Consider the following 27,281-nt stretch of genomic DNA (forward strand, 5'->3'; position numbering starts at 1 on the left):
TCAGGCAGCCTGGAGCTTTAGTTGAGAGGGCAGTTTAATGGAGATCATAGAAGAGTAACTTGTAAAAAAAAATATGGTTGGGAGTTAATTGAGGAGTAGCCAATTAAATATGAATAATGAGAGATTTTATAGCTGTAATTTTGACATGAACACTTGGCTTGGTCTTTCTGTTTCTTCAGATCTCAAGAATGTTTAAAATCTGGGACACAAAATTCTCAGGAAGTTTTTCCCTTATTTGCTCTAATTTATTCCCACAACTTACAATCCCAGAGGAATCTCCAATCTGATGGAGAAAGTAACCAGAATAGCCAAGCAATGTTTAGTTAATTTTATGAGAGGGTGACTCTTAAAAGTCGGCTCACCATTACTGAGTCTGTTTTGAGCACACACCCAACGCACCACCCTCTTTGATCCCTTCACTTTCCAGAAAGGGAGAGGTGCAGTCACCACACTGATGAGGAAATGGACCTCCCCAAGATGCTCTTCCCAGGGCTCTGTTAGCTTCATGCCTCACGTCTCTGTTCCCCACAGTCTTTGGTCCTGATAGAAAGGTCAGAGTTGAAGTGATGGAGAGAGAGACAGCTGGGAATATTGATCACCTTCAGTACAAAGAAGTAAGCTAATGGCAGGAGGCAGGAAGACCTACAGCTAGCTAGACACATGTGCCCCTGCTCCTCTGTGGAACTGCATGTGGATTCCCCCTAAGCCTCAGGTCAGCTCATACCTGCTTTTAAGCTTTGGGAAAGGCTCTGGAGGAGGGATGGAAGCATTAGACTCTAAGTTCCATGTCTGCTGGGACTGGGTGGGAGGCAGCTCCCTCTAAGTGTGTAACCTGTCTCAACCTACCACGATCCAAGATGGGTAGATGACATGGGGGAGTGTGAGCCTTAACAGCCAGAGAGCTGACTTGGTTGACACTGGCAGGGAGCATGGAGGCTTGCTGGGAAGGCTGTGGGGTTGGAGCCTGCAGGGCCAGGCCCGCCCAGGACCTGTTTGCTGTGCTCGGTGTCCTGGCCATGAGGAGTCGGGTACACCAGGCCCAACTCCTTGATACCCCTTGATCTACTTTTTTCTTGTTCTACTCTCCTCTTCACCCCAGAGCATGAGAGCAATGGTTAAAAAGTGTCATTTCTCAGGTTTCTGTCACAAGCTATACCCTGCTCGCCATCTGTGGGCCATTTTTTTTTTTCCTATGAAAAAAGCTCTGAAGATTTCCACTCTCTATTTCTGCTCTCCCACTACAAAGTGAGGGACCTGGCTGTCTATTTCCAGAGATCAGCTTTGGACTCCATCGCATACTGTTTTGTAGTTGGTTATTTTTCTGGATGGAACCCAGGGCCTCACGTATACTAGGCAAACACTCTACCACTGAACCACACACCCTATCCTCCATTGGGGTTCATTGTCTTGTGGCCTTTGTTGATTCAGCTGAAGCCCACTTGGAGAAGGGGCAGAGTCCCACGTTCCCCGGAACTGCCTACAGTTTCTTGGTGTGTGTAAGTGTGCACACATGCACACTGATGTAGCTGTCCCCACTGACCCTCTGTCCTGCCTCTTAGTTGGCTCGTGGTTCATGCAGATACTTTCTTTCAGAGTTGTATGCTTGCTTCTTACCATTTGTAGGCACCATGGGAGCGAGGTTGTGAAAGTGGCATTTTTATCCCAACGGTTCAAAAAGAAGGGGTTTTTCCTGACTGTCACCAAAGACGGGGTCCTGCAGTTCTGGTCCGAGACTTTCTTAATGATGAACTCCTTTCGGGTGAGTGGGACACTCTCATGGGGTTGGTGGAGAGCCTCTGTTGTGGCACCATGAGTGGTCTTGTCCTTGGCACTTATTATCTGAAGAGCCTGGCCTTGAAGCCACAGGGCTTGGGTCAAGGTTCTGATTTAACTATTAGAACCTCACACTTGTCACCTACTAAGCAGAACACTGCTTGGAACTCTACTAGACACCTCCAAAGCAGTTTGTCCAGGGAATGTGTCACTGGAGTCCCCATCTCAGTGAGCGTTATCCTCCAGCCTCTATGCCAGTGCTCAGCATTCTCTCCTTGCTCTGTCATATCTACACTGTCCCTGAGTCCTGATGATTGAAACCTTTGTCTGGTCCAGGCAGAAAATCATGATATTTGGGCTCTGGGTCCAACTACCAGGATTAGAGTCCCAGCTAGACCACCCAACAGGTGTGGGGTGCTAGCTGAAATGTCTTTGATTCCTTGTATGCCCAAGTAGGCTTGGAGTAGTAGCCCCTCTCAGGGTTGAGGGGGCACTTAATGGTATGGGTCATGCTTGAGCAGGTCAAGGCATTCAGCAAGTACAGATGAATATAAGCCAACATCATCATGGGCTTTCTACCATTAGCTCATGGCCTAATGTAGTAAGGAACGACACATTCAGGCAAATCTGCAGTGCACTTGATGCTGCCGGGCTAGTGGAGGACCCTGCAGCAAGCAAGGCAAGGCCTGCCCTGCAGGGCTCTCCAGCAAGGCTTATGGAGAACACTGCTGACAGTGCGAAGGGTTTCACACCTGTGTTTCACACACAGTGCTTTACACTTGCAGCAGGGGGCTGCCCTTGTGGGAGGAGAGACCTAGATGGGGCTAGGGTACGTAAAGGTTTCCTGACTCTTCTGGGGGCGTGTGTGTGTGTGTGTGTGTGTGTGTGTGTGTGTGTGTGTGTGTGTGTGTGTGTGTTCATATCTACATTCCTGAGCCTGTGGTTTCTGGCATACTCTGTGTTCCCTTTCTCCACATGTGTGTGGAAGTAGGTATTGGTAGCCTGATCTCATCAAGTATGATGAGAAACCATGAGTGACATGACTGCTATATGGTCACCTGTATGGTCCCTCAGGAGCCAGAGCTTGGGAGGCTGAAGAGACAGAGAAAGCCTTTCTGAGATTCTTCCTTAAGGAGCGGATTTGGGTTAGATTGTGAGCCTCTCAGGGGGGCTCACTGTTATGCAAGTGGGAAGCTTTGGAGGTGGGCCTGGCCTTAAGTCATTGGGATCATGAAGATGGGTGATTGTTAGGCCCATTTTACAGATAGAGAGCATAGCCTGGAGGAGTTTAGCCAGGGCTCTGTTTTTAGTGTTCACATGAGGCATGCCAGGACTGTGTTTGCTCCGGGCCTTGTGTGGCAGAAAATGTCCCTGTGCCTCTGCACTCTGCTAGCAACTTTCTGTGACCCGAGTCTCTGTCCTTCTGCCAGCTTGCCCAGCCCCAGCCGGCCTGCCACCAGCAGATGTGGGTTGTCGACATGGTATGTCTGCACAACATGAACCTCATCGCGGTTGCCTCGACTGAGCAGAAGATAGGTGAGTCCCTGGGGCTCTCCAGGCCTTCTAGTGAGTGGTGGATTTGCACTTGGGACGGACCTGTTGGCTGAGCAAGCATGAGCATGGAGGGGATCCCTCTGGGAATGTTGGGTCTCGAGGGCCTGCCGAGTGCTGTGCGCTGTAAGAGGCAGTGTTGGTCACGTGTGTCGGTGACTGCTCTGTAGGCAGAAGTGCTCAGTGAATACTGAATGTCTACAAGTATTGAACAGTTCATCTTGTAAACCACAGCCCATGCCAGTCTCTCCAGCTTGATTCCACCCTCGTGTCCTGCTGCCTCTAGCCCAGGCTGTCTTCAGCTGTCACTGAAGCCTCCTTTTGCTTAGCACATTTCCTCTGAAGGTCCCTATAGTAGCTACAAATGGGCTTTAAAAATGTCTCCCTGCAGAAAACCTTCACACCCGCTCTCCCCACAAAGCACAGATTGGGGGAGGATCCTTAGTGTGGCCCATGAGGTGAGGAAGGCCTGGCCTCTCTCTGCTGCCCACAGATTTCCTTGGATCAGACCCTCCTCCTGTTGTGTGTTGTCTCTGATGGGCACTGTGGGTCAATGTGCATGCTCTACCTTATCTCCCACACCTCTCCCCACCCCAGAGCGTCTACTTTTCCTGATTCATCAGTGTTATTTCCTCCAGAGATCTTTCCTTGACCACCTGGTCCAAGTCAGACGCCTCTCAAAAGCACCGCACAGGATAGCCCTCTCCCTTTCAAGCCCTTCAGAGTGTGATCACATATCTGTCAGTGAGAGTCTTTGGTGTCTGCCTTCTCCTCTGTCCTGGAGCTCGGGCAGTGGGGACTGCATCTGCTTCACTCACACCTCAGTGCTTGGTGCCACCAAGAGGCTTACTGGCACCGGGTAGGGTGGATAAAGGGTCCGACTGATCACGTGTCCCAGATCATTAAGGAGAATGTGTCCCCACAGCCCATGGTGCAGAGTTAAATAGGAGGCTGGAGAGCAGCTGTTCTGAAACAGCCCGTGCCCAGGTTTCAACCCTGGTCCTGCCACTCAGTAGGGTTGTGACTTGGAGCAGCTGCTTAACCTTTGAGGGCCTTAGTCTACCCAGAGGAAGAACAGGGTCAATGCTCTGGATCTCCAGGGTGAGTGTGGGTTGGTGACTGGATGTGTGAGGTGCTTGGCATATGTTAGCCAATGCTGTCCTTATCAAGAGGACAGACTGTGATACTACCAGGGAAGCAAGGGCTTGAGCAGTTAGGAGCTGGCTGCTACCCATGGCTCCTAGTGGTTTTCCCTTCACCCTCAGCCCTGAGAGCCTGGCCCCATCTCCTCATGCTAACAAGCTCTGCTGACTGAATAGATGCGGTCTGCTCAGAGCACTTGGTCAAGGCCAGAGGCAGGGGTGAAAGGCCACCAGCATGAACCTTGACCAACTGGCCCGGCCCAGCTAGCCCTACTCTGTGACTCATAGCCCTTCTGGGATGACTGGGCCTGTAGAAGCAGACACTTGAGGGCCTGTCCTTAGCCTCGTTAGACTGACTGATTTGAGGCCAGGGCTGCCAGAAGGAGCCAGGCTTCCTAGGGGGCAGGGTTTTAGTCAGTGTCAGCTGGTATCAGAGCTCCATGGAAGGCTTTTGGGCAGGATGAAAATAATATTTCAAAAGATTGGTCTGGCAGGTTGGTTCCAGACAGCGAGGAACGGGTGAACCTGCACAAAGCCACCCTACAATCCATTTTTCATAGGCACCTGCACGTTGTGAGCTCACTTGGTCTCTGATTTGCTTGGGATTCCCAGCTCTAGCCCTGATGAGGGGTGGTGAGTGACGGAGAGCAGATCTACCTGTTTCTGTCTGCTCTTAACACCTATAGGGACACAGACACGGACGGACCATCGGAAGCCACAGAGGCCAGAAGTTTCTGTTACCCACATTACCCAGGGTTCGGGACCTGTCCCTTCTTTTGTGCATCACAGCCATAGTCACTCCGCAAAGTAGAGCCCTGGGTGCTATGATAGGTGCTGCGGATCCCACAGGTGCCATGGAGAATATCTCTCTGCCCTCACACAGCTCTCAGGCCAGGCCAGGCCAGGCCAGGCAGTTCCTGCAGTCAAACAAAACAGAAGTGAATTTGAGGCACAAAGGTGGTGAGGGAGGACTGGCGGGCAGCCGTCCAGGCAGGAGAGTGCCGGTGGGCCTAGCTGAAGAGAAGAAGGAGGCCTTCCTAAGAGGGGTCACCCAGCTCATCTGGAAGGGTTCCGGGGCTATTCAAGGTGGGCAAAGCCGGGAGTGGCAGGTCCCAGAAGTATCTGAGGTTGATGCATCCACAGAGGCAAAAAGCTGGCACGCTTACAGGGCTGGTCAGGGGCCACAGGCCAGACAGGGATAGAGGATACATTGGGCTGTGGAGGTTCTGATCCTACAGGACTTTCTAGGCTGAGGTCTGCACTTGGCTTTTGCTCTGGCTGTAGTGGGGGGGTCAGAGGGTGGTCTGCAGCTGGATCTTAGCTTGGTGAGTGTCTGTGCTTGGATCTGCTGCTCTTGGTTGCTGTGGGGACGGGGTGGGCTCCAGGACCGGAGAGGTGGCAGGGAGTGCTGGGAGGCTGATTGCCACCACCAGATACCGCCGAAGCCTGAGCTATGGCTCTCGGCTCTGTATGTCCCTCTCTTCTCCCTCTCCCAGAGTTCTTTGATGTCAGTAACCACAAATGTGTCCGGGCCTTCACCTTTGTTGACCTGGATAGCTGTGTCATGGCCATGGACTATTGGTAAGTCTCACAGGTGATGGGACAGGGTCTCGGCAGCTACTGCCTCACTGGGAGGGGGGATGGGGCCCCAGAGAGGCACCTCGGAGAGCTGGTTCTGAGTTCATTGCCACATCGCCCCTCGCTGCTTCTCTCCTGGGTCTCGCACAGTCGGATCCCTCTCTTAGCGTCGGCCTCCCTCCATCCCTCCCTCTCTCCTTTCTTACCCCATCAGCCACCAAGTGCTAGCAGAGGCTTGCCCTGCTGCCCTGAGGTCTCTGGGGAGAGAGAGTGGTTGAAACAGAACCTGAAGTTTGGTTCAGGGATGACAGGGACATGCTGGGCAGCTGGCCAGAGGCCCAGAGCAAGGCTGGAAGTCTGTTGGAACCGTCCTTGTCCGTAAGGTGGGCAGGGCCTCGGCGCAGCAGGGCGGAAGGCCCCACAGTGAAGGGTTAATAACCTAACGGCCTCAAGCAACTCCACACAGGAAGATTTGGCACACTGGTAATGTCAGTGACAGCAGCGGGCAGTTAGGAGGAGGGAGGCCAGTGGCAAGGGGTCACCATGTCACGAGGACCTCCCAGGAGGACTCCTGGCAAGGGTGCCAGTGTGGTAAGGACTCCTTTATGAGCTTGGGAAAGCAGAAAAATAGGTCTGTGGACAAAAACCTTCCTACCCCAAAGTTCCCTTTTTTGGCCTATAAAACCCCAAGTCGTTGATGCTCTGGTGTGTGGCCACCTCTCTCGTGGCGGAGAGGCTGCCTCTTGTTGTTCTGATTGAAGGCATCCCCTTCTGTAGAGGTCAGTCTCCTCTTTTTTTTCCCATCACCCCCATCAATCCCAATCTGACACATAGCCCGCTCTGTCTTCATCTTGCCCCAGGTCCGACTATCGCAAAGGCGTGTTCTGCTATGGGGACACCAAGGGCAACGTCGTCATCTTCGTGTCCGACAATGTGGCCGGTGGACTCTTCAATCCACACGTCCTTCCCCGGACCGCCAAATGGGGTAGCTAAAAGACACGGGGACGGGCAGAGGCCTGGGGGGTGGGTAGATGTGGATGCTGAGCTGAGTGAGTGTCTGAGGCATCCTTACTCTCCTGTCTCTTCACTCTGAGCCTCTGGAGAGGGGGTTCCTTGGAGTTCAGAGGGTGCCCTGCCTCTTGGGGAAGGGAATAGTGCAGTGGTGACAGGAGAAGCCTAGAGGGTCTGAGCTGAGGGACAGCCTTTTGAGGTGAGAACTTTTGCAGGCGAGCACTGAAGGCGGCAGATCTTCCTCAGCTCAGGGAGAGCGAAGTGCTGGGCTGTGACCCTGGGCTGTGTCACCTGTCCTCTGAGGTTCAGGATGGTGACTCTTCTATCTGATGACTGTGAGGGCTTCTGCTCTTCCTGGTTTTGAGCTGTCTTTGAATGGGTGAGAGTAGACTGGCAAAGCGGGCTGCGGGGGAGCCTGGGGGACCACCCGGCTTGGCAGCTGCGTGAACAAACACACCCAGCATCAGTTAGTAGCTGTATCCTGACCTCTTGGTGCGTCGCCTCCCTTCATTTCCACCCACTATGACTGAGTGACTGGCAGCTGCCCATGAAGAGGTTTAGTGAGCTGAAGCTACTCATACGCGCCCTGAGGCTGGGGAGTGGCGACTGAGATCTGAAGCCAAACTGCCTGTCCAGAGTCTCCAATTCTCACTGCTTGCTGGGATGTGCCCTGAACTGACTCAGGAAGTCATTTGGAGCTTCTTTGACAAAGGGTGCAAGGTCAACAGAGGCCTCGGGCCTGGGGCTTCCTGGGAGACTCACTGGGCCTGGATCAGCTCCAGGATGGAGTGAGTCTTAGGTGTGGTGCTGGGCCTCTACCCACCCTAGGAGCCTGGACCCTGGGGCCCTGCCTGCAGGGAAACTGACCTCCTTCCCATCCAGGACGACAGAGCAGTCCTTGCTGGGACTTCTAGCTAAGGAGGTCTCCAAGGGTTCCCAGGCTTTGGCAAGAACCCCGGCTAAGTCGGCTTGTTGATGTTCTGGAAGGGAAGAAACAAGTTCTAGTGTCGTGTGTGTGTGTGTGTGTGTGTGTGTGTGTGTGTGTGTGTGTGTGTGTGTGTGTGTGTGTGTGTCTGTGTGTCTGTGTGTGTGTGTGTTGTACGGGTCCAAGGAAACCCTGAAGGAGACCCCAGACTCAAATAATATGTTAAAGCAAAGAGCGTTTTTTAATGCGGGGGTCATACACCTGTACAAATGGTGACGACCCTGGGAGGAGCGTGCAGGCTCCTTTTGAGCACAGCTAAGGGGAGGTGCAGGGTCAGTGAGGTCATCTCATACATAGTTGGTTAAGCAAGCGGCAGTTACGTTAGTATACCATTAATTGGCTGAGGTTTAGTCTGATCATTTTTGGACACATTTGCACAAGCTTGGGCAAGTCAGAGCGCGACTCAGAGGGGGCTGCTGGGTTTGTCCTTGAGACACTGTGGGGCTGACTTAGGTCCTGTGTTGGTTCTCTCCCTCGGCCCTGAATGTGAGGGTCCTGTAGATAAATGGCCCTTGGATGGAAAAGACACCTGTTTGCCCTTCTCAGAGAACTGGAGCCTAAATTCAGTTGTGAGGGTGGGGGAGTTTAACCCCTTTAGTATATATATATGTGTGTGTGTGTGTGTGTGTGTGTGTGTGTGTGTGTGTGTGTGTACATGTATGTGTGCTGGGGATTGAACCCAGAGCCTTGAATGTGTCAGACAAGCTTTGTAGCACTGAGCTATACTTCTAGCTAGCACTCTACTTTGTCATTGTCCCATCCGCCCCTGGTGGCTGCCTTGTCCTGGTCATGTTTGTGTCATGGTGGTCTCTGTGATGAGTGGTGAGCGGAAGAACAAGGCAGGGGATTAACGGGTGTGAGTCCTTCTGGGCCGCCCACTAAACTGAAGGCTGGGAACAAATATGAAGGTATGGTGAGATGCAAGAGGGGTGGGCAAAGCTAAGAAGTAGATCTGGGCGCCCTGACGCCGGTTGCTTAACCTTTCTGAGCCTCAGTCTCCTTATTCAAACGGGAGCAGGGGCAGTCATGCTTAGTGGTCGGCTCTGCTATAGGACGCCTGGAATGAGTGAGTGTTAGGTACATAGAAGCGCTCGGAGGTCATGTCTCTCTGCCCTCCCAGGACCTCAGAGCCTGGTGGGAAAGAGGAGCAGTATATCCACTGTTATGCTGCAGTTTCTTCGTTATCAGCGACAAGTAACATCTCATCTGGCTCAGGACTTCTTTTGCATGTGTGTGTTCGTGTATATGTGTGCACATGTGTTTTCTGGATGCTTACACATGTATGTGCACGTGAGTGTGGAGGCCAGAGGCCAACGGCAGGCATCATTCCTCAGGAACTGTCCACCTTGTGTTTGGAGACAGGGTCTCTTAGTAGGACCTGGGGCTCACCAAGCTCCAGGAATCCTCCTTTCTCTGCCTCTCCGCTCTGGGAACGAATGTGCTTTTCACAGGTTCTGGGGATTGAAGTTGGATTCTCCTCCTTGTGTAGCAAGTACTTTACAGACTGAGTTATCTCCCCAACCTGGGGACTTTTTTCTTTTTTTGGGGGGGGGCGGAGGAAGCTTCCTCTTACCCCTGTACAGACCTTACCACTACCCACCCCCTCCAGTGTTTTTCCTCCATGATTCCTGGGAGTTGCTTTCAGACCTAAAGCTAAACTGACCAGCATTTCTGACCTACTTCCTTGAACAGCTCCTGACCCTACAAGCTTCGCCTGGCACCACTGACTCATCCATCTGTATCCCTTTGCTCTCCCTTGGGGGTTCATCAGCTGCTCCCTAGGTAGTTTTACAAGGGCAGGACACTTGGTGTGGGCAGTGCCTGGCATGTAGGAGTTGCTTGCTCATAAAGCACGCATGCACCCTGTACTTCCCGGGACTTTTGCTTTCTGGCTGAGGGGCCATGTATCCTGAGGCATGATATGATAGCAAGTCACCAGTGCATCACTTTTCAAAGTGAATACAGCCTGAAGTCTCTGTTCATTCTCTGGAACGCGTTAATGGGGAGCCACCTTGTTCAGACGGCAGCACCCGGGAGTGTGTAGACCCTGGAGCTGGTCACTGTTGCACTCTGGGCTTGCAGAGGCATGCCGGGCAGCAGAGAAACAGTTGGAAGCATTGCCGAGCTCATGAAGTCACAGGCGGCTCCAATGAGTGTCTGGCTGGTTGGCGTTCTGGGAAGCATGGATGCACATCAGTGAAAATGTCTAAGCTGCTAGAGGAGAGATTGTTAATATGGACTCTGAATGTTTTCTGTCAGATTTCTGGACCAATGTTTCTTTGCGAAGACTCTTAAATGAGAAGTCCCCTCTGTATAGAAGCTTCCGAATGAAGGTAAGTGTGGCTTTCCTTAGCCTGTAATTATCCACATATGTGCCCTACTCAAAAATAAATGCCCAAAATGAATTTGCCCTCTAGGCTCAGCTTCAGCTCTTAGGGGCTTGGCCTCTAAGGACAGAGTGCAGGAATCTGTTGTGTCCCATCTCCATCTCTAGGACAGAGGAGTGTTCCAGGGCTAGCCCAGTCTTTCTCACTGCCTTCTTGGCTTCCCTGAGGCAGTGAAAAATCATCTTCATCCTGGACAGCCACTGGCTTCCTCTTTGGCTTCCCTTACTCCCTCTCTCCATGAGGAGCTTGCTCAATTCGGCAACCAGAGGAAATCTGCTTTAGAACATAGTCATGTCACCCCAGCAGCTTCTCATTATACTTGAAGCAATCTCAAGGCTTTGACTTGAGTATCAAACACAAGCTAATCAAACCCCTGGCTCACTCCATGGTTAGCACTCTAATCCCCCAACCGGAGTCAGAGTCGCATGTAGTCAAGGCTAGCCTTGAACTTTCTATGTAGCCAAGGGTGACTTTGAGTTTCTGATCTTCTTGCCTTCACCTTCCAAGTGCTGGTATTGTGGGCATGCGCTATCACATATGTGCTGGGGGTTGAACCCAGGCAAACATTCTACCAACTGAGCTGCTTCCCCATCTCCTGATCTTCTCTACTTTCTTCTTACTCGTTGCTGGGACAGGCTCCCTTGCTTACCCTAGAATTCCTCAATCCCCTTCTTACCACAGGGCCTTGGCACACGCTGTTCCTCCATGTTGATTTCCTCCATGTTGCAGAGGTCTTCTGCTTGGTTCCTCTATCACCCCCTACTTCAGGTCCTGAGTAGCTGGCCCTGAATGCCCCGCTGATGCCGCTGCTGTTAGCTCTGTCCCAACTTTGAATTGCCTGTCTATTGCTCTTGTCCTGCTGTCCTCACGACAGTGACAGCTCCTCAAGGACAGGGACTTCGTGGTTTGTGCTCTTTGTTCAGTCTCCTGTTCCCGACAACAGTGCCTGGGGCCCAGTGACTCCTGGTACCTTCGACGAACAAATGAACGAATGAGGCTGTCTGAGTTGGACACACTTTAAGAACAGGCACGTGACATCACAGGAAGCAGTACTCACACTACCCCCCCTTCTTTTTCTTTTTCTTTTTTTTGAGACTGGGTTCAAGGTTGCTGTCCTTGAATACCTGACCCTCCCACCTCCATCTCCCAAGGGCTGGGACTGCCACATGCACCACCCGCTTGGCTCCTTCCCCTCCTCCCAGCTGTGGTTATCTCATCAGGATGAAGTTTGCTCCGAAGTTACTCAGCATCCCAGGCCTCATTCAGTGCCTTGGCTTAGATACCATTGTTGTGATAGCTGTGAGAGGAAATGGAGACAGAAGGCCCGACCCAGGGGCTTGCACATCTGAGGCGGCACTGAATGAATGTTTGATAGTCAGACCTGTGTGTCCCATCCCTGTTCTTCATTCTTCACTCATCACTTTCCTTGTCCCAAGGAGGGAAATCTCCAGACTGGGAGCCAAGCACAGGTACCAGCCAGGTCCAGAGGATGTGGTAGTTTGCTCTCTGTTGCTGTGATAAAACACTGAGCAAAAGCAACTTGGGGAGGAAAGGGTTTCTTTGGTTTATACGTCCTCATCACAGACCAGCATTGAGGGAAGTTAGGGCAGAAACCCAAACAGGAGCTGAGACGTGACTCTAGTGTGTGTCAAGTCGACGAAATCTTGCCGGTCAGAGGCTGGCCAGCCTGCCTTCTGGGCCCCTGGGAGCTATCTCCCTGTTGCTACAGTCCTAGCAGAGTGCGCATTTTGCCCCTCCGGATCCTGGGAGCTCCTGTGTCTGACAAACACGGAGGGTGGCAGTGGACCCAGAAAAGCAGGCTCTTTGTAGGAGAGGCAGCCAGTAAAAGACAGACTAGGGCCTAGACACCCTCGATTCCACCCTTTCTCCCTGCTTGGACGAGTGATATTATAACGAGCCCAGGCCTTTGGCTTCGAAATCCAAGAGACTCTTAGGACACAAGGAGTCCAGATGATGGTAGGTTTGGTGTGTTTAAATAGTTTTTGAGACAGGAATGGGCCAGACACCCTGGTCATGGGACCTGCACAGGACTATGGGCCACATCACTTTGCCCAAGCTGTGGTCACTAAGGCAAGGGTCTTAGATTTCGTAATCTCCAGTCCCATCCAGCACTGGCCCTGGCTAAGACCCAGGCGTGGGATATGGAACTCGACTGTCCCTGGGAGGTCTCCTGCTATGGCCATTCTCTCTCCCAGAATCTCCACCCCAACTGGTGTCATCAGGTCAAGTTCATCCCCCAGCTGAATGTGGTGGTCTCGTGTTCAGCCATTGAGAAGTCCTCACTGGTGCTGATAATCCTGCCAGTCAAAGACCCTGAGAAACCCAGGTAAGGAGTACCTGATGAAGGGAGGGGACAGCAGATGTGCCCCGATAGGTCTGGCTTTCCTCTGCCACATGCAGATAGCCCTGATGAGAGAGGATGCACCTCTGAGTTGGTGCATCAGCAGCAGGGCACTGACCTGAGGCTTGTGCTGGGTCCCAGGAAGCAGCTTGTGTCCCATAGGCTGACATTGGATATAGGACCTAGCACATGGCTCTGGATTCTGTTTAATTATCGTTCTGGAATGTCTGCCAGTTGAAAAAGGGTATCTCTCTGTCTCTGTCTTTCTCTCTCTGTCTCTGTCTGCGTGCGTGCGTGCGTGCGTGCGTGCGTGCGTGCGTGTGTGTGGTCTGGGGGTTGGGGGTGGAATGCATGCCTTAGTGCACATGTGGAGGTCAGAGGACAACCTCCGGTGTTGGTTCTCATCTCCCACTGCTTGAGACAGGGCATCTTTTTGTTACCACTGTGCACACCTGACTGGCTGGCCTGTGAGTTCCTGAAGGTTCTCCTGGTTTGGCATCATAGCTTGCTATAGAAAGATGGGATTACAGATGTGCACTACAGTGCCCAACTTTCCATGGTGTCTGGGAATTCTTTTTTTTTTTTTTTTTCAAGACAGGGTTTCCCTGTGTAGTTTTGGTGCCTATTCTGGATCTCACTCTATAGCCCAGGCTGGCCTCAAACTCAGAGATCTGCCTGGCTCTGCCTCCTGAGTGCTGGGATTAAAGGCATGCGCCACCACCGCCCTGCGGTGTCTGGGATTCAAACTCAGGTCCTCACGCTTGAGTGGCAGGTGCTCTACCCACAGAGCCACTTGCCCAGCCCCGGTAGACCCGCTCTACTGACCAATGTATTAAAAACAAACAACACAGCACAAGTCAGCCCCAGCCTATGTGAGGTAGGCAGACGAAAGGCATGTCTTGTCTTCTCTCTCTCTTTTGTGAAGGGGACAGTGGGGCAGGGTCTCACATAACCCAAGCTGGTCTTGAACTGATCCTCCTGCCTCCGCCCTGCAAGGCCTAGGATTACCGGCCTGTACCGCTGGCTGGGCTCAAAATACATTTGTAGATGAAGTAGTGAAAGTGAGCGTCTTCACCCTCAGTTGAAACCTCCATTTCCTCACCCGTGGAGGGCGAAGCCAGTGCCGACCTCAGGCTTTGGGGACTCCTTGAGCAGAGAATGTTCCGGTGGCATGTGTTAAACCACACAGTGAAAACAAACGACAAAACCCACCAACTGCAGAACACGTTAATTAGGTGTCAAAAGGCACCTGCCTCTTCTCTTCCTATGATAGGCCCCGATGCAGAAATAGGACAACCCCCACGAGCGCGGGCACTCCATCTCTGAGACAGTTCCGACATGTTTTGTTTCCTTTGTCCTAGACTTTTTTATTTTATTGCATTTGATGGCAGGAGGAGGCCAGAGCGCCACCTCACTGTGGCCCCGGGTGGCTGGTTCGGATGCCTTCCCCTTCTTGTCTCGTCTTCCCACTGAAGGTCCACAGGCCCAGAGTTCAGGCACACTCCTACCCCAGGCCCTCTGCTCCTTTCTGCTTGTCTTCCTTCCTTCCTTCCTTCCTTCCTTCCTTCCTTCCTTCCTTCCTTCCTTCCTTCCTTCCTTCCTTCCTTCTTTCCTTTCTTTCTCTCTCTCCCTGTTTTTTTAATTAATTAATTAATTTATTTATTTTAAGACAGTCTTGCTGTGTAGCTCAGGCTGGCCTTGAACTTGCCATCTTCCTGCTTCCATCGCCCGAGCGCTGTGATTATGATCCACCATATTTGGTTTTCTTGTTTTGCCAGGGGACTGGTCTTGTGCTTGCTAGGCAAGCACTCCATCACTGAGCCAAAGCCCAAGCTCTCTCTTGTTTCCTTTCTTCCTTCTTTCCTTCCTTCCTTCCTTCCTTCCTTCCTTCCTTCCTTCCTTCCTTCCTTCCTTCCTTCCTTCCTTCCTTCCTCCCCCCCCCATTCTCTCTTTTTATTTGATTTTGAGACAGGGTCTCACTATGTAACCCTGGCTGGTCTGGAACTCACTATGTAGACCAGGCTAGCCTCTAACTAACAGAGATCTGCCCACCTCCTAAGGACTGGGATTAAAGGCATCATGCATCATCATTCTCCGCCTCTCGTTTTCTTAGTTAACATTTTTATTTTGAAACACCTCAAATATATACATAAGAACATAAAAAAATCCACAATTTCTTATTATCACCTGGGCACTAGTCTGAGTTAATATTTCCCAAGTACCTTGGAATGCCTTGCTCTAATTCTTTGGAATCAGGTATAAGCAAAATGCAGATAGTTTTGAGCAGAGCGATCAATGGTGGGGTCTAAGGGCCGGGAGAGGTGGGGTCACCAGGGAGGAGGCTATCACAATAGTTTAGGCCATGTATGATGGTGACCTGGAGGTGGCCAAGGATGGAGGTGGAGAATTTGGAATATTCAATTTGGGGACATGTATACACATACCTTCTTCTGCCTTGGTGCAGTCCCACTTCAGGCCAGGAGGTGGCACTGTTGACTGTCTGCTGGTCTCTGGCATCTGATGCCCTCTAGGCGAGTAACCACTATAGGTGAGACTTGAATTGCCAAACCTGATTCTTGCAGAGTCAGCCTCAGCCTCTCAGGGCCCCGAGGGTCCAGCTTCATTGTAGTTGGTCTTACCTGACCTCTTCAGGTGACTGAGGTCAGGAGCGGAGCTGGTGGAGGATCAGGGTCTGGGGCCGTAGGAGCTGGTGTGGAGTGTGTAACTGACCCACCCTGGCTCCCCTCCTTTCTCTTTTCTTATTTCTTCCATCAACTCCTATCTGAAGTCATTGTCACTGCTCACTAGGTCCCCTCTGGCTTCTGTCCCTATACACAACCATCTGTAGGTCTCATCCCTCTGGGTCCTGCATGAATCCTTCATAGTCCATAATCCTTCACTGCCTTGCCTCTGACTACTTCTGCCAACCCTATAACCCTCTGGGTCTGAAGCCTCGTCCCCCTCCGCGTGCTCCCGTTGGCCATTTCTAATTCCCCTACAGATTTCTGCCTCCCATCACCCTTCTCAGAGAGGCTGTCTAAAATGAGTCATCCAGTTTCCCTCTGCCAAGCCATCCCATTGTGTCCCCTGCAGACTTCTCATAGCTGGTCACTGTCCCTCCTGGCTCTGTTCATTTCCTTGCTCCTATGCTTTGCTCCAGGGGACAAGAACTGTAAGGCAGGGAGCATAGTGGCCCCTGAGTCCTGGCAGGGAACATGAGCCAGCAGATGTCTGTTGTGTAGGTGAATGAGTCAGTCTGAAGTAATTCCTTCTGTCCTCCTGACGGCTGTTGTTCCAGAACATGTCTCTGCACATAAAGGTGTAGATGGAGGCATCTGTTTTTTTTAAAAAACATATATTTATTATAGGGATGGTAGCATACACTACCGTACTCATGTGGAGCTCACAGGACAACTTGTGAAAGTTGGTTCTCTCCTGTCATGGTGTGGGTCCCAAACCCTGTCATCAGGGTTGGCAACAAGTGCCTTTACTCACTAAGCCATCTTATGGCCCACCTCTCTGGCTTGCCAGTGGGTGGGCTATGCGTGCTTTGATGTGCTCTTGGAAATCTGAAGCAAGGCTGGAGGTTAAGGAACAGCTGGGAGGCTGATATGGAAGCGAAGGGGTCCTAGACTAGACATGATGCAGTGTGAAGGCGATAAGGAAGTTCAGCGGCCTGTGTCGGGGGCCTGACAGCCCTGCGGTCCTGTCGGGGTCTCTCTGACCTTTGAGCCCTGCCTCGCCTCCTCTCCTCCTCTTCTTCCTCCTCTTTTCCTGTTCCTGGATGTCTTGAGCTGTTTCCTGTTGTACCCACCAGAGTCCTCATCCCTTTGTAGGTCCCTGACTGTGCACCCATAGGTCAGCTCTTGATCCTGCTGTTCTCATGGCATCATGCCACTCTTGAGGATTGCACCTGGGGGTCCAGGTGACCTGTGAGATGACATCCAGCACAGAGTGAGGGCACAGCATCAGTGGCCCTGAGCTGCCTTTTTAATAATTTATTTAAATTTTTTTTATTTGTGTCTTGGCTTGGAGGTACCTGCCTGAGGGTGGTAGGTGCAAAATCATGTTAGGCTTGTTTTTGGAACAATGCAAAATGCTTTACGAATAGAAAGACTCGCTCATGTTTGGTTTTTTTTTTTCTTCCCAAAGGGTGGGTGTCTCCCCATGAGCTACTGATTTGGGCACCTGCTACTTCACTGGGCTATGCTTTGGGTGCTGAGTGAGCACTGGGCAGGTCTGAGGCTTCTCTCCTTCCTGGGTGGAGAGATCCTGACCCCTCCCCACCAGGCTCCTAGCTCCTCCACTCCCAAAGCTCAGGCTGCTGCTCTTAGTCCTGCATCTTTCCCGCCTTGATTTTCTGCTCCAGGTTATCATCACTGAATTTAAGAAAAGGAATTCTTTGCTTTGACTACTGCCCGGACAGGAACTTCCTGGGTGAGTACTCATTCCCCAGAAGCAGAGTTGGACTGGGGCTGCAGCAGCCTGGGGATGACCAGAGCCCAGGACATGGCTTCTTCTGCTGCTGATCTGCATCACGGGGGTGGGTGGGGGTGGGGTGTGACTCAGGCTGTCAGACGTGGACACAGAGAGGAAAGGCAAGAGGGACAGTGACAGGTCACAGTGACCTCCCCCATCTGCCAACTCTGGCTGGAGTCTGAGGCCTGGCCCTAGAAGAAGGTCCCTGGTAGCTGATACTCATTTCTTGACTCCAGCAACTGGTGGCTATGACCCCCACATCCGCCTGTGGAACCCCCTGGTCTCAAAAAAGCCTGTGTGGCTGATGAAGGGACATCAGACGTCAGTGACGCACCTTCTTGTGAACAGCCAGAACACCAGCATCCTGATCAGCGTCTCCAGGGACAAGGTGTCACCCTTGTGGAACATACCTTTGTCCCCCACCCCTCTAGCTCTGTTCCCCAGGAAAAGACACTGACCCTGGGGTGCTGGCGTAGCTCAGCCCGTATTGGGAGGAGTCTGAGGCACAGAGGTAACCTTCCTGCCCATGGTCTCACGCTTTACCAAAGGCCCACAGGGTGGTGCCCTAGTCATTGTATAGGTGGCCACAAACCTCAGCAGCCTCCGGGGAGGGCAGAGCCCATCTCTGAGCAGTCTAGAGCTGGCCTGGAGTTAGAGAGCAAGAGAAGGTCTGGGGGAGGGTGCAGCCTGCCTGCTGTCTTTGCCTTTAGCTTGCTGGGCTTAGAAGTCCAGGCAGGACAGAGGAGCTTAGGAAAGCTGAGGAAGGAGGCTCTGTTCTCTCTCACTCACTGAGAACATGGATTATCTGGTGTGGGGGGTTTACCCACCACCCCCACAGCTTCCCAGAGTTTTCTTGAGTGCGAGCAGCAGGAAATATTAGATAGAAGGATTTATAGTGGAGAATCTTGCGGAGATAAACAGATAGAAAATAAAGGATAGCCTCGAGAGGGCCTGGAACCTATTCCAACAGGCCCCGACTGTCTCTGGTCCAGGGTTTTTATAGAGACGCCAAGGGGTGGAGCAAAAGACCTCCTCCCCCAGCACAGCCAAGTGCAGACCATCTCAGATACCTGCACTCAGGCCCGTGGTCCTGATCATCCTCTATTTGGACCTGCTGGGTAAAGCCACGAGGAACCCCAGAACGGGCTCCCACAATCTGGCCATTAGTTTAGCCTCTCTGGGTGGGGCTGTGACAGACAGCATGTACGTTATACATGGGTGACCTTGCTCGCTGGGGCATCCCCAGGGCCTAGGGTGCTGGCTGCTGGTGCAGACCCTCCTGCCTCTTGCCTGTTCCTGACAGAACATTCGTGTGTGGGACCTGCAAGACTATGTGTGCCTCCAGTCCTTCTGCGGGAAGCTCTTCACCCTGGGCAACTGCCCCATCACCAGTGCCTACTTCCACAGAGACTGCACCCTCATCTGTAGCACCTACAATGTGAGTGCTGTCCTAGGAACGGGCGCAGCTGACAGGGTCTGTGTCCTGTGCTGGCCTGGCTCTGGAGTCTGTGACGCTCTGGTGCTTGAGCTTCCTCGAGAGCAGGTTCTGGACCCTCGGCCATCCTTTCCTCCACCCCTGCTGCCCCTGCTCCCTCCCCACTCATGCGCCCTTCAGACTCTCCCGTCATCCCTCCATGTTCCTTTGACCCCATTCGTTGTAGTCATCAACTCCAGGAAGAAAACTGTCAGGAGGAGTGCCTGTGAGCCATGGGTGGTGCCCATGGGTCTGCCCTGGCCTTGAGGATGGCAGGAGGGGAGGACTGACTAGAGCATGGTGAGACCCGGTCCCACGTGGGAACCCAGTGGCAGACAAATGGCAGGAGCGTCTGTCTAGAGAGCTTCACTGAAGCCACGTACCTACCCACCGTTGGCTGGACCACCCTGCCAAGGGACACAGATGTCTTTCTGTGCACACGGCTGGCTCTCTCCTTTGCAGCAGGTTTATGGAGAGAGAGAAAGAGAAAGGTGCTTACATCTCTGATGGGTGCCGGGCTTGCTGTCAGTATTGTTAAAATTGAGCAGACCTTTGAAATTCATTTTCAGTCTTCCTGGGCGTTCGTGTAGACTCTCTGGGTGGGGCCATGACAGCATTTAACCCCTTGCTTTGTTGGGATGTGAGAGTGTATTACTCAGGTAAGGTCAACTCATATGAAAGTGTTGGTTTCTGCGGGTTCCTGAGCACAGGGAGCACTGAGCTTGAGGTTGGACTGGTCACAGAAGGCTTCCTGAAGGTGTTTTTGGACTTGGACGTCACAATCTGTGCCTCAAGTCAGGTCCGTGACGAGCCAATTAAAAGAGCCAAATTAAAGCTGGGTGGTGATGGCACACGCCTTTGATCCCAACACTGAGGAGGCAGAGGCAGATGGGTCTCTGAGTTTGAGGCCAGCCTGGTCTACAGAGTGGGTTCCAGGACAGCCAGGGCTACCCAGAGAAACCCTGTCTTTAAAAAAACAAAAACAAAAACAAAACCAAATAAACAAAAAGCCAAATTGATAGTGGAAATCAGAAAAAGGAGATTCATTCAGTATGGTCCCACTGGGAAAAGGTGTAAAGAGATCCAACAAACCCCTCAGGTCCGTCTTTGGGGTCCTGAAGTGAGATTCAATTTTAAATAGAGAGCCAAGGGTATGCATATCTAAATAGTCCCAGGCAGATTGGCCATTGGCCCGTTACTGTCTGGCTTCAGTACTTTCCTGTAAGATGGTCCGATGTAGAATCATGTGAAATATCTTTGATCCTGGGGAAATTCCCATTTCTCTGGGGGCCACAGTTTCAACAGTCTCATAGTCAGATTGGAAGACACAAGTGTGTCTTTAGAATAGCTTCATGTCTGCCAGACTGGTTACAAAAGAAACACCTGAGTGAGGCTTTAGCTCCTCAGAAGGAGAGAGAGGACCATGGACTTGGGTCTCAGGGGCATTATTGGAACATGAGGGACTGGGAGTCCCAGTCCTGGAAATTGGGCCTTTCTGAGGAGCCTCAAGGGGGTACAGGATATCTTGGTGTTGGAGGTTTCTCTTCAAGGCCTTAGTCACAGAGGGCAGAGCCCATCTGACTGCTCCGCTGTCCGCCCCTCCCCTGCCCACAGATTGGGATCCTCAGAGGGTACTTGGAATCCCAGGGGCCCATGAAAACAGGGAAGTTGACGACTCACAGCACAGCCCTGTGTGCGGTCCTCTACAGCAAGATCTTCAAGCAGGTGAGTGGGCAGGGCTGGCCTCAGCACCTGGGAGGAGCGCCGGTCTCCACGTGCCCGAGTCTGCATTCACATAGCAGTCAGCTCATGTGGCACCCTGGAAATCATTAGTGCTTTGGTTGTAGCCCTGGTGTCACCAAAAATGTAGACATGAAGTGGTCTTGCAGCCCGGTTGTCATGGGGTCTGACAGAGCTCCCCATCTGGTCACTGGATTGTTGACCCTCTGAGTATCCTGCCTCGGGCTGTCACTTAGGTCAGCTCTGTGCAGGCAGTTCTCCTGGCACAGAAACAGTTGCTGGTGCGGGTGTCCCTCAAGGTTCCCACCCTATGAGCTCTACCCCAGAGTACCACTTTGTGGGAGCTGCACTCTGTATTGTATGGGAAAGGCACCACAGCCAGCGCCCTGTGGTGCTGAGGAGATACCTCACCGTGTAGGGCAGCTGGGCACACACAATGCGTATAAGGAACATGAACAGAAAGGGCTGCAGGCTTCTGCCCACCCCCAGTGGCATCTCTTGTCTGGCCTGGGCTGTGGACAGGGTGACTGTCTGTGCCAGAGTGGCCTTTGGCCAGAGCTCTCCTCTAATTCTGGCTCTTAGTACCACGGTCTCAGTCTCCAGCTGCCTTAGGGCTCTTCGGGGCTGCAGAACAGCTTTTGTTTTTGTTTGTAAACATACCCAACTCTTCCCAGTGGGAATGAATGCCAATGCCAGTCTGAAGTAGCCTCACAGGTGACTGCCTTGGAACAGGATGAAGGGGGGTGAATGCACAGCCATCTTTTGACCTCAGTGCTTCTCTGTGGAGGGTCCAGGAACCTGTTCCCCGCTTGGCCTTTTGCTCCCATTTTGGTCCTGACTAAAGGTGCTTTGCCAAGTGTCTTCTCTATACCATCGATTCTCTTCTCTGGAGAGAATGATGAGTGAGTTGATGCAAATCACGGCTCTCACCTCACGGGAAGAAGAGTTTGTCTTGAGCAAATATGACCAATGGTCTGGGAACATGGATTCAGGTTCCCTCAACTTACATATTCTGATGCTGAAGCGGTTCCGTGAGCTTTCGTAGTCATGGGAGAAACGAAAGCCACACACTGGGGCATTTCCTCAATACATGGGTGAGAAGATGGTAAAGCAGAGAAACTCGGCTGCCTGGTGTCACCTGATGTCATTCTCAGCATTAGGGTCTGGGGAAGCTGGTGGTCTGCTAAGCTAACAGTTTAAAGGTGTTCCCTCAGAGTCGAAGAGGTGTGTTAGGTTAAGAGGGAACTAAACATAGCCCAGGATCATTTGGGTCCCAGCTCTGTAACATTCTAACCCTCCATAGCCAGGAAGTTCTAACCAGTGGATCAGTGTTGCACGATCTTTAATATAGGTGTGGCTTTCCTCCTCTTCCGGGAACTTGAGTCCCCAAGTGCTATTTTTGAATTAATGAGAGCATTATGAAATCGATTCATTTAAAAAGAGTCGTAGCTACAGTTTTTTTTTTTTTTTTTTTTTTTGACACAGAGCCCAGGAAGGTCTGTTTTCAGGCATTACCTATGCTGTGCAGGTCGCCAGGGTGAAGGGGGGGGTGTAGAAGGGAGGGGCCCCATGGCATACTTAGGACTGCCCTGCAGTGAGTTGGGGCACCTGTGTGCTCCACTTACAGGTGGTGAGTGGCTGCCTACGGGGCACAGTGAGTGTGTGGGACATCACCACGGGCAAGAAGAGGATGGAGTTCTCTGTGTCTGGCACCCCGCCAAGTGAGCTGACCGCCATGTCCCTGGACGAGTCAGAGCGGTGTCTGCTCACAGGCTTGCGTGATGGCAAAATGCAGATGTGGAATTACAACACCGGGGAGTGCCTGATAACCTTTCCCACCCAGGAACAATTGGAGGTCAGTGGGGTCCATTAGCCGGAGCCAGCAGGTTCCTGGGAACCCTAGAATATAGTTTTCTGTGTGTCTAAGAGGCTGCACAGCATGGTCAGGCAGCCTGCCTTCAAACTTGCCTGAGCCTTTGGGTCCTCCTGCATGAAATGAAGCGAGGCAATGTCTCTCGTGAGGGTTCCACAGATGTCAGTTGCTCTTGCATTTAGAATGTGCAAGGACATGTTATTCTTCTGCACCTTGGAGCTTTGGGGTGTGTTTTTTAGCAGTGGGGGAGTTTGATTTGGAGGCTTCTCTGCTCACTCCTATTTGAAAGTGTGTGTAAGGGGTACAGTAAAGAAACTGCCTACATGACCACTCCATGATATGGTTAAGATTTTTATTGTAGATATGAGACAGAACAGCCAGGGGCATCTGGAGGAGTCCAGAGCAGAGAGAGAAAGAAGTAGACTGGACGTGGCCAGCAGACTGCATGTGGCCAGGGCTAGGGAAGTGGGAGAGAATAGCAAAGATAGCGAGGTAGCCAGAGATGGACCACAGAGCATGGCAAGAGAGGGCAAGAGAATAAGAGAGAGTGAGTAAGAGAAAGAGAATGTAGTGAGAATAGTATGTGGGGGGACTTGCTCTTATAAAAAGAGCAAATGGGTGTCTGGGAGAACCGAGAAGGGCTGGGATGCCAGCGTGGACTGTGGAATGTGTAACAAGTACTTGTGATACCGAGGGAGCCTGGGGGCAGCATGGACTCTGAATGCTGATAGGCGCCACAGGTGGCCATATGCCCCTTCTGTCAGAGGCAAGGGAAATGACTGCTTTTGGAAAATGGGAAATGGTTTCACAAGTTCCTGAGCAACTCTGGCTTTTATCTAACTACCAGAAATCCCCCTGCAGCCTAGGTTGAGCTCATTTCTGGACATTGGGACAGCCCGAGACAGAAAGTACTTGTTGGGGCTCTAGGAACAGTCCGTGGATATAGCGTAGAGTGGAGTCAGCTGTAAGTGCCACTTTGGGACTTGAACCCCCTTCCTTTAACCTGGGCAGAAGGAACGCTAGGTGAAGAAGCCAGAGGTGAGGGTGCCGGAGAGAGCTCAGCTGGTGGAAGAGTCTCATCCCAGCCCCCATTTAAACAGCTGAGGGTGGTAGCATGGGCTTCTAATCCCAACCCTGGGGAGGTTTCTAATCCCAGCAGAGGGAGACAGGCAGATCCCTGAGGTTTGCTGTCCTAGCAGACTAGCCTAATTGTGAGCTCCAGTTCCCAGTGAGGGCCATTCCCTTCAAACAAAGTGGATGGTAACCGAGAAACTGCACTGGAGGTTGACTTCTGTGCGCACGCACACACATACACACACACACACATACACACACACATACACACACACACACACACACACACACACACACACACACACACACACACACACAGGAGAGAGAGAGAAAGAGAGAGAGAGAGAACCAGAATCTGGTACTGGTCTAGATCTCTCAGCCGTTATTGGACCCTAGCCAGACCATGTGTTGCCCAGTGTCTCTTCTGTAAAATGAACATGGCTGTCCACATTATCTGCCTCTTTCAAATACATCAGGTTTGATGGTCTCTAGCTTTCTCCAGTTAGGTAATTAGCAGGCACTCTGAAAGCTTGATGGTGGCATTGACTCTGGGAATTCTCACCTTCATTGAGTTTTGACTTTCTGCTAGGTGCGTTTAGGAAAGCATGAGGAGCCCAGAGGCATGCTCCCTGAGGAGTCTGGTGCTCTGTTTTCTTTATCTCCAACAGATTAGTGGAATCGTCCACATGAACAAATCGTACTACATGACGGGGTGGAGTAAGAGAATCACCAGTTTCACGTGAGCGGCAAGTGTGAGTGGGAGGCTTAGGCTGCTGGGTGTCTCCCCTTACTTTGAGCTTTCCTCATCCCAAGCTTTCCCAGCAGTTGCTATAGCAAGGAGGGTATCCATGGTGGCTGTCAGCCATGGCTCCACCCATGCGTCTACCCATTATTCACTTAGCATGTAGTGAGGTGCCGCCTTCTGCTGATGATGGCCGTGGCACAAGTGACAGTCTCTATCCCCATGCAGCTTCCCATTCCATGGAGGAATTACTTCAGTCTCTTAGAAAAAGATGCCATTGACTGGTCACTTACAAGGTGCAGGGATTTATCTCCTATAGTCCCGGAGGCAGGGTAAGCTAAGCCCAAGGTGCTAGCAAGTTTGGTTTCTGGTGAAGGCCTGCTTCCTGGTTCCTAGAAAGCTCTTTCCTTTCTATGAACTTACCTGACAGAAGGGTGGAGGGGCTATAACCTCACAGAGGAGGGCTCCACCCGCACGACCTCACCACCTTCCAAAGGCTTGATCTTCTAAAATGCTCACACTGGTCCTTGGGATGGCTGAATTACACAATTACCTCAGAGCTGACACCTTTCCCACGAAACAGGGGGCAGGGACAAGGCCACCTAGTGGTGGGAGCAGAAGGTGGCACTGAAGGTATCATTTGGTTAGTGTACACTAAAATGTCTAAGTCCAAAGTATCATCTAAATATTTAAGTCAGGTGTGGATGAGACCCAGTACACCACTTATCCGGAGGCAAATTCTCTCTTGGCTCTAAACATGTGACGTGGACTTGTTATGTACTTCCAAAGTCCAACAGTGAGTTGTGCACAGGACAGATGAGTGGAGTCAGGAGGAAAGGAATGAGCAGAAGATCCCAAGTGAGTCTGAAACTCATTGGAACAAATTTCACATCTATCATTCAGTCATCTGTCTGTCTGTCTGTCTGGTATGTGTGCCATGGCATATAGGCAGAAGTCAGAGGATAACTTATGGTTTGCTTCTTCTTCTTCTTCTTCTTCTTCTTCTTCTTCTTCTTCTTCTTCTTCTTCTTCTTCTTCTTCTTCTTCTTCTTCTTCTTCTTCTTCTTCGTTTTTTTGAGGCAGGGTTTCTCTGTGTAGCTTTGCGCCTTTCCTGGAACTCGCTTTGTAGACCAGGCTGGCCTCGAACTCACAGAGATCTGTCTGGCTCTGCCTCCCAAGTGCTGGGATTAAAGGCATGTGCCACTACTGCCTGGCAGTTTGTTACTTCTACCATGAGGGTTCCAAGGACTAAACTTAGGTCATCGTGATTGGCAACAGGCACCTTCATCTGTTGAGTAATCTTAAGACGCCAAAATAATCCTCTTTCTTGGTGCTCTGCCTCCAAGGCTCCTGAGATGGAGCTCCTGTTTTGTAGGGGCCAAATATGCAAACCTCTAGATAACCTGCTTCCATGGCTACATGAGTCCTGTGGCTGTCTGGGGCTGCATCTCTGGACCCATTGCTCTGCCCACTGGAATCTAGCCAAGCTTTCCTATCTCTGTTGGTATAGCTTGTATCATACTTTTGCCCTTAGGAACTATGTCTGGCATGGTTAAAGAACATGATACCAGAGTGTGAGATGAGAGCCTATGAAGTTGAGAGCAAGGGGTGCTGAGGTCTAACTTGTACTGGTGGCCTCTTTTCTGAAACCCATTGGCAACAGGAAGGACAGTTCAAATACCTGAATTGCTCCGAGAGTCATTCTTCCATTGTCTTAGGACATAGCACACAGCTTCCGTCAAGTGGCCGACCCATAGTATTCTCACAGTCTGGACCACACCTTGAAAGGCTTATCTTTCCTCCCAGTAGATCAGGGCTGAGAAGAGGAGGTCTCAAATCTTAAGTTCTGTGCCCCATTCCTTTTTGGTACTATGGTCTGAACCACAGCCTCATATGTGCTAGGCTAATACTCTGTCATTGAGCAGCAACCCCTGAATTTCTTCCCCTTTGCTCAACAATTCTGGTTTAAAATTATTTTTCTTTTCTAGAATTTTACTATAAACAGGGGATAACCGTCTACACCTTCAAATATCCTTCTTAGAAATTTCCTCAAATAAATACCCAGTCTCACGACTTACAAGCTCTATTTGCCATAAAGCACTAGAATGTGAACACAGTCCAGCCAAGTTCTTTGGCACTTTGTACCCAGGATGGCTTTGCCTCCAGTTTCCAGTAGCGTGCTCCTTATTTCTACTTGAGATATCATAATGGTCATTATCATCCATATTGTTACCAGCAACTTAGGATCGCTTAGGTCATCTTTAAATAGATGGGACTGGGAGGTAACTCAGTGGTAGAGTGCATGTTGAGTCAGGGTGCCATCTCCAGCACTAGAGGAACAATTCTCTCTCTCTCTCCTATAGCACAGGCTGGCCTTGAACTTCCTATGTAGATGACTTTGGAATTCTGATCCTCTTGCCTTCACCTCTCTAGTGGTGGGATTACAACCACCACTACCATGTCCAGTTTGTTCAGTGCTTGGGACCAAACCCAGGGCTTCACACATGCCAGGTGAGTGCTCTATCAATTGAGCTACACCCCCAGCATGGCTTTCTCTATAACTCTCCCCTTTTCTATGCCCTCATCCAAACTACCTAAGCCCACACTGGAACCTTTCTCAGTGGCCCAGACATGGTGCTGTAGGCTTTTCCTGGAGTGTGCTTTAGAATTCTTCCAACCTCTGCTCATCTGCCACCTCCAAAGTGCATTTTTTTTTAGTTATCTCTTAGAGCAGTACCTCATTCTCTGTGTAGTTTCTACCTTAGTCACGTAGGCTGACACAGCATAATACCGCAGAATTTATTTCTTGCATTTATAAAGGCTGAAAGGTCCTTGGCCAAAGCATTGTGGAGTCTTGTGGGGGCCTTTTCCTCATTGATAAAGGGTCATCATCTTGCTGTAGTTTCTGTGATGGGAAGGGTGGAGGGTCTCTTTGATCTCTTTATCATACCATTAATGAGGCTTCTGTCTTCTTGACCAGATGTCCTCCCCAAGGTCCATTCCCCACTTGAGGATTAGATTCTAACATAGGAATTTTGAGTACATACAAACACTCAGTCTCTATTCAATAATGAGATATTTTGATTTATAAAGTATATTGACTGCTGTGG

At 51.2% G+C, this 27,281-nt stretch overlaps 1 protein-coding gene across 9 annotated transcripts in view; it reads left to right on the plus strand.

The window, feature by feature from the left end:
* The window catches only part of Efcab8 (EF-hand calcium binding domain 8), a 75,342-nt gene that overhangs the window by 13,841 nt on the left and 34,220 nt on the right, over nucleotides 1–27,281 (plus strand). For all 9 annotated transcript variants that reach the window (XR_013050883.1, XM_076570903.1, XM_076570907.1 and 6 more), the window contains exons 8-19: nucleotides 1,624–1,759; nucleotides 3,204–3,309; nucleotides 5,963–6,047; nucleotides 6,905–7,029; nucleotides 10,300–10,373; nucleotides 12,644–12,774; nucleotides 17,159–17,226; nucleotides 17,505–17,656; nucleotides 18,572–18,706; nucleotides 20,357–20,467; nucleotides 22,110–22,337; nucleotides 24,098–24,168. Coding sequence is in view for 8 of the 9 variants with exons in the window: in XM_076570903.1 (XP_076427018.1) it covers nucleotides 1,624–1,759; nucleotides 3,204–3,309; nucleotides 5,963–6,047; nucleotides 6,905–7,029; nucleotides 10,300–10,373; nucleotides 12,644–12,774; nucleotides 17,159–17,226; nucleotides 17,505–17,656; nucleotides 18,572–18,706; nucleotides 20,357–20,467; nucleotides 22,110–22,337; nucleotides 24,098–24,168 (1,422 nt within the window). In the remaining variant the exon portion in view is untranslated. The remainder of the gene's footprint in view (nucleotides 1–1,623; nucleotides 1,760–3,203; nucleotides 3,310–5,962; nucleotides 6,048–6,904; nucleotides 7,030–10,299; nucleotides 10,374–12,643; nucleotides 12,775–17,158; nucleotides 17,227–17,504; nucleotides 17,657–18,571; nucleotides 18,707–20,356; nucleotides 20,468–22,109; nucleotides 22,338–24,097; nucleotides 24,169–27,281) is intronic.

This window comes from Peromyscus maniculatus, chromosome 4 (assembly GCF_049852395.1).
Source record: "Peromyscus maniculatus bairdii isolate BWxNUB_F1_BW_parent chromosome 4, HU_Pman_BW_mat_3.1, whole genome shotgun sequence".
NCBI lineage: Eukaryota > Metazoa > Chordata > Mammalia > Rodentia > Cricetidae > Peromyscus > Peromyscus maniculatus.